Consider the following 6,368-nt stretch of genomic DNA (forward strand, 5'->3'; position numbering starts at 1 on the left):
CCTCCTGTTTCCCTTCTGGAATGCTGGGATTAAAGGCATGCCCCATTATACCAGACCTTACTAGGACATTTTCAATAAACTATATTGTTTATTTTGCATTTTCTGTTCAAGAATATTACTTTTATCATTTATGTAGATTTTTACTGATTTTTAGTATTAATGTATTTATTTAATGTGTGTGTGTGTGTGTGTGTGTGTATGTATGTGCATGTGTGCATGTGCTATTTTTCAAATTTTAGTATACATTTTTGAGATCTTGTCTTCTTCATCAATCTTGACTTAATTATTTCTATCTTTGGGTTTATCAAAGGTTTAGAGAGCCTGTCTAGATAGCCTGTGATTAACAAAGTTTACACTTTACCTAGAGATACCTTCTATCTCTGGAGATGGCTCTTGAATTCCGTCCTCCCACTCCTGAAACAAAGTCCAAGAGTTACAGTTCAGCCTTTGTATTGGGTTGTCTTACCTGGAGCAATCATGTCCTGTCCAGGCTGAGAGACAATGGCATCGGTTTGGTCTTATGCATTTCCCACCATTTAAGCAGGGAGACTGACAAGTAGCTGTGATGAAAGATATGCATTCACTTAGTCAACACTTAAAGATGTCACAGAGGCCCACCCGGTAGCACTTGCTCTTTCTTCTCCCTGAGCGACCACTGACCATTCCTCACACATTATACATCCATATGTGGCATCACTCCTTCAGACAGCTGAGCTATCCCGGGGTGGGGTGGGGGGAGGTGGGGAGGTTTCACATCAAGTCCCTTTGTTAAGTTTCACCATGCTACGGTTAGCTTTACTGATCATGTCAAGCCCACTGGGTTCTGTCTTTTAAAATATTTTACTATTATTATTCTAATGTGTGTAACTAGTCTGGCATTTAGTTCTGATCTAAGTGCTTTATATATTCAGTTAATTTATGGCTCTCTGGAGGGACAGCAATAAACTCTAGATTGACTAAGTCAAACAGCAGTTTACAGGAGAATAAGTCTGTCATACAGAGTGCCCAGAACAACAGATGAGGGTGGAGAGATGGCTCAGTGGTTAAGAGCACTGGTACTCGTCCAGAGGACCTGGGTTTGATCCCCAGCACCCAAATGGTGGTTCACAACCATCTGTAACTCCAGTTCCAGAGGATCCAATGCCCTCTTCTGACCTCCTCTGGGCAGCAGGCATGCAAATGACACACAGACATACAAGCAGGCAAAACACTCATACACATAAAGCATGTGTCCAATAGTCCTTCCTGTATGCCCAGGAGACGCTTCTCATGCTCTTTTAAATTAATATATACATAAAAATTATATATACATATACATGTATATATCTCAGCATTAGTTACAATTAGAGAACCATAATTAGGATTAAAATTAATCACACATGAAACCCCGAAAGAATGCCCAAAGATCTAGTATACAGGCATCTTTTTCATAAGCCTACAAACTCTTCATGTGCACAAGCCTGTTGGTTAAAACAGCGTGGAGTCTGAACATTGATGAAAGTCCATTACCCACAAGCTCAACCTGTCAGGCGAGTCCTTACAGGAGAAAATCAGATAGCCATTGAAGGAGGGCTGGCTATGAGTTTTACTTTAACACAGGAAGGCAGGCCCTTTCCTGCGAACTGTCTGCTAAGCAGGTACTAGGAACAAGAACCAGGGATGAAGAGGAGCATGAAGGAGAAGTAAATACCAGGCTTTCCCCTCTTGCTAAGGAAGAGTAAGAGTGAGTCAGTAGGATATACTTATTTACAATTTAATCAGAAAAAAAAAAAACATGACGAGACAATCAGGATAAAACCCAACAAAAAAATAAAACCTGAGCATCTCAATCTGACTCCCCGCAGTTTCCGTTTGCTGGGGTATGAAAACGTGACTCACTCTCAGGAGCACGGTGTGAGGTGATCCCTGACGGGAGTCATCACTAGCAATATTCTCACTTTTGAACCACTTCCTCCATCCTAAGCACGGGGGCCACTCGTGCCAAGTGTCTTCTGTTCTTCTTTGGTGATGCACAAATTTATGTTTAATCTATATGTTTTTGCTGGGAGCCCAAACTGTCATGCCTTTCGGACTGCTGGACTCGTATGTCCCAAAATCCTCAGGTTCAACTCTTTGCCTGGACACCAGCCTGTTTATCCTGGCTCCTCTAGCTCAGTAAATGGTATTGGTTTCAATTCCTGAGGTCAGACTGGAAAGAGTAGAATCACCTTCCCCTTCCCCATCGCCTCCCCCTCTCCTAACTCCCTTCCAGTCAGATCTGTCACCTAGTAGCACCTAGTAGTCCTCTTCTTGCTTCTCACAGAACCACTATTTTTTCATTATCATTTCTCAGTTGTGAGTTGTCATGTGGTGTTGGAAATTGAACCCCAGTCTTCTGAAAGAGCAGGCAGTGCTTTTAATCACTGAGACATCTCTCTAGCCCCCATCCATCATTGCCTAAAACCCTCCAGGGCTCCTATGCTCTCAAGGCATAGTCCAGCACCTTGAATTTGCCACATACATTCCCTGATTCAACTCTGTCCATCTTTATAGCCACGTCCCTGTGTTTCCTTCAAGGCTTCCAAAGTCAGATGCGGTTAAGATTCAGTTAACACAACAGTCTGTACATATGTGACTTCATGCTCCATGCCTTTGAATAAAATGATCATCCAGTGATCATTCATGATGGTTGCCCTGGAAATGGAACTGAAACTCAACTAGTAGATCCTGGATAGGATCCAGAGAAGAAGTCTTTTACTAGCTCGTGGGGTTCAGTAGGGTGTGAGAGACATTGTTTGGGAAGGATCAAGAAGAGGTGTCAAAGGAGATGGTATTCTTCAGTGTGTTTTCTGAAACACACTAAGGTTTTTGGTGGTGATCTAGTTTAGCACTGAGAGGTGGCCTCAGGACCATCTTGAGATGTTCTCGAGAGTGGCTGATACCCACCGCTCAGTCCAAGTTCAACCCATCTGTGTCTCCTATGGTTTTATCAAACTAAACCATCACGAAAATCAACTATGAGAGGAAGCCTACCTGTATGACAGCGGGACCCAGTCCAGCCTGTGGGGCAGTCACACTGATAAGGGGCCACACAGCGCCCACCATTCAAACAGGGGAGTATGCATATTGCTAAGAGAACAAAACAAAACAATAAAAAAATTAAAAACATGTTGAAAAGGATTTGATTTCAATACTCGTGTTCAGATCTGTTCAAAGGTTCATAATCCACTTTGCTGGAGGAGAAACTTTGCAGTGGCTCACTAGAGGATCTTCCTGTATGCGATCTGCTTACTAATGAACTATCACTGGGAAAGCACACCAGGGTGGAAGAGTGATGCTTACTCAGATGTAACCACTGAGGCCAAAAGCACTCTTTCCTGTAGGACACTCTGTCCTCAGTGTTTGCTAACTGCTTACTTCCAATCTTTGTAACATAAGCAGCACAAACTCTATTGATCATCATTTCAAATTCCTTTTGAGAATTGTGTAAAATGCTGCCTCAGGCTTCCTCTCTCTCTCTCTCTCTCTCTCTCTCTCTCTCTCTCTCTCTCTCTCTCTCATGTTTTTTCAAGACAGGGTTTCTCTGTGTAGCCCTGGCTGTCCTGGAACTCACTCTGTAAACCAGGCTGGCCTCAAACTCAGAAATCCACCTGCCTCTGCCTCTCAAGTGCTGGGATCAAAGGTGTGCACCACCACTGCCCAGCCTAGGCTTTCTTCTTGAGCTGATGTGGGAATGGAAATTGGTTGGGCTATACTGTAGGCTCTTGTTTGTAATAATTTAGTAGGAATAGGACAATTCCCTCTTATTTCCTAGGAGCCGAGGACTGACGTTGAGCATGGGAAATTGTTGTCTTGCACGAACTAGGAACTGGTTAGAAGCACAGACTCTCAGGTCCCACCTCTGGTCTAATGAACCAGAATCTACATCTTAAAACCTCTCCAAGATGCTTCTATGCAAATTAAAGTATGTGATGCCACCTCTGCTTTATGCAGAAGGGAAGGAAAACTCTCAGCAAGTTAAGCTGGTTTATCCTGGCCTGTGACTGGGGTATCCCAGTATTTATCTCACTGAAACCTGGGAGCCAGCTCTGCATGAAAAGGAATGAGGAGGGGAAGGAAAAACTGCAGTAGCTTTTTAAAAAAAATTAGCCATTGTGAAAATCCTTGATTTGATGAATTGATCACACCCATTACTCATTTCTCTTAAAAAAAAAAAAAGAAAAAGTCACATTGAATAAGTTTTAGAGTTGGCCTAGTGTTGAGGAGGGAAAGAGCCTGACAGGTGTAACCTGACTCCTGCCTGTCACAGTAAGGACTCAGCATGGCCTCTCCACACATGAAACTGCTTATCCTTACACATTAAGACATTGAAATAACACACGTCAGACCGTCAAATCATTTAAAAAGTTCACTGAGGCCACCTAGATAGCTCAGTAGGTAAACGAATTGCTAAGCAAACCTGATGACTCAGATTGACCCCCAGGACCCTTGGCGGAAGGAGAGAGCCAATTCCTGGAAGTTGTCCTCTGCCCTGGCGCATGCATGGGCACAAATAAATAAAACAAAAAATGCAAAATAGCTATTTGTACATCTTTGATAATATAAGCATAGTTTAAGTAAGGATCAAAATTCTGTTCATTTATCAAATATTGTATAGATTAGGGCTTGCGACTGCCCCTATTTTCTTAATTAGGAGTGGCTTCCTCATGGCTCCCATGTTCCCGAAAGGCACAAGGCGCAGTGCTCTGTGATGCTGCACAGTTTTTCCAGTTGTAGTAAAGGCTGCAGCTGGATGGCATTGACCTGAGGTAAAGGGAGAGAGGGCTGCGACACTGACAAAGCCCCTTCCTAAGAAGATTCAGTTACTGAGTGCCAAGTGGCTCATGAGATGTTAGATGAGGCAACCGCACACTCAGGTATAGATATTGTAGGTAGACCTTCTGCAGCCTATTGATATGTTAGAGTAGCCCTGTGCACTCTGGTCTACAGCAAGGATTTGAAGCAATTAGATCCTAGGGACAGTAAAGGCAATTTCTAGGAACTCTGTCTCCTAAGCCTGCAGCTTCTCAGCAAATAAAAGGGACTCAAAGCAACATTCAATGACAGACTCACGCTCTTCACAGAGACGTCCCATCCAGCCGTCTGGGCAGGAACAAGCATTTGGACGTTGGCAGACCCCTCCATTCTGACATGGGAACCGACAGACAGCTGGAAAGAGAACAAGGTGATTCATAATTCCAGGGAATTCTGAAAAGCTGATACTGAAGAACAGACTCATTCACAATTCATAAATGACACAGGCTTTAGAGAAGAGAAATACAATTGAACACTAAGAAGGAATTTCAACATATGAGGAGAGGCTCACACTGTTGGCTGTTACCCTCGCACCCGCCCTCAACTTTATGAAGGTGAACTGGTCAAACACAAACTATATTGACAACTTAGAACTTGATTGTTTTATGCATGTATTATAAAACATGCATAGTCATGCTAATTACCATTTGTTAGCACACATAACTACCAGTTGTTTTACCCCTCTTCCCTCCTCTTTTCTTCCTTTCTTCCCTCCCCCTTTCATTCCTCCCTGCAAATTTCAAAAACTACAATACAATATTGTTAACTGCAGTAGAATGCACTAGATCCTCAGACTGTGTTCATCTTATTGACTGAGAGTTTATATTCCCTGACTGGTGCCTTTTCCCTCAGTCCCTGAACCAATGCTACGTTCCACGACTCTGAATTTGGCCAATCTAGGGTGTATGTTCAGTATCATAGTTCTTGATGTTTAGCAACTACTTTTAGAATGAATAAAGCAACTGCAATTTCGAACAAACATTCAGAGGTTGTCAGGAAAGTACAAGCTTTAGAGCACTGTACTTGGAGACCTATTACCTTTTTTGAATTGGAAGAAACGTACAAGTTTTCAAAAATGTAAATTAGCAAGTTATAGACAACTACACAGTTGCTAAGTCAAAGCGGCGTACGTACTAATCGTTGGTCATATTGACCTCTGTCCACATCTCCCTGCAGCCTCTCTGGGAAATGATTGTTCAAACATTCCCTTACCTCTGCAAACAGGAGATGACGTCCATGTTCCATTTTCTAGGCAAACACTCCTGAGGGAACCTTCTAGCATGTAGCCACTGTAACAGGAGTAGGTGATCATGTCCCCATATTGGTAATGAACACCTCGAGCAATCGCATTTTCTACATGAGTTGGAGGACCACAAGAGATTTCTATGGGAAGACAGAGATAACAATCAAGCCCTTCCAGCTAACCCAGACAGAACAGAGACTTACCACGAAGACTGAATCAACTTAAAGAGCATAGAGAAAACTCTTTCTCTCTCTCTCTCTCTCTCTCTCTCTCTCTCTCTCTCTCTCTCTCT

General features: G+C 42.9%; 1 protein-coding gene across 1 annotated transcript in view; it reads right to left on the reverse strand.

Moving 5' to 3' along the window:
- Positions 1–6,368, reverse strand: part of Svep1 (sushi, von Willebrand factor type A, EGF and pentraxin domain containing 1) — a 167,986-nt gene that overhangs the window by 1,032 nt on the left and 160,586 nt on the right. The window contains exons 44-47 of the mRNA XM_028779896.1: positions 6,046–6,216; positions 5,092–5,187; positions 3,013–3,108; positions 467–560 (exon numbers count right to left, since the gene is read on the reverse strand). Of these exons, the coding sequence (XP_028635729.1) occupies positions 467–560; positions 3,013–3,108; positions 5,092–5,187; positions 6,046–6,216 (457 nt within the window). The remainder of the gene's footprint in view (positions 1–466; positions 561–3,012; positions 3,109–5,091; positions 5,188–6,045; positions 6,217–6,368) is intronic.

This window comes from Grammomys surdaster, unplaced genomic scaffold, assembly GCF_004785775.1.
Source record: "Grammomys surdaster isolate TR1022 unplaced genomic scaffold, NIH_TR_1.0 363, whole genome shotgun sequence".
In the NCBI taxonomy this organism is placed as follows: Eukaryota; Metazoa; Chordata; class Mammalia; order Rodentia; family Muridae; genus Grammomys; species Grammomys surdaster.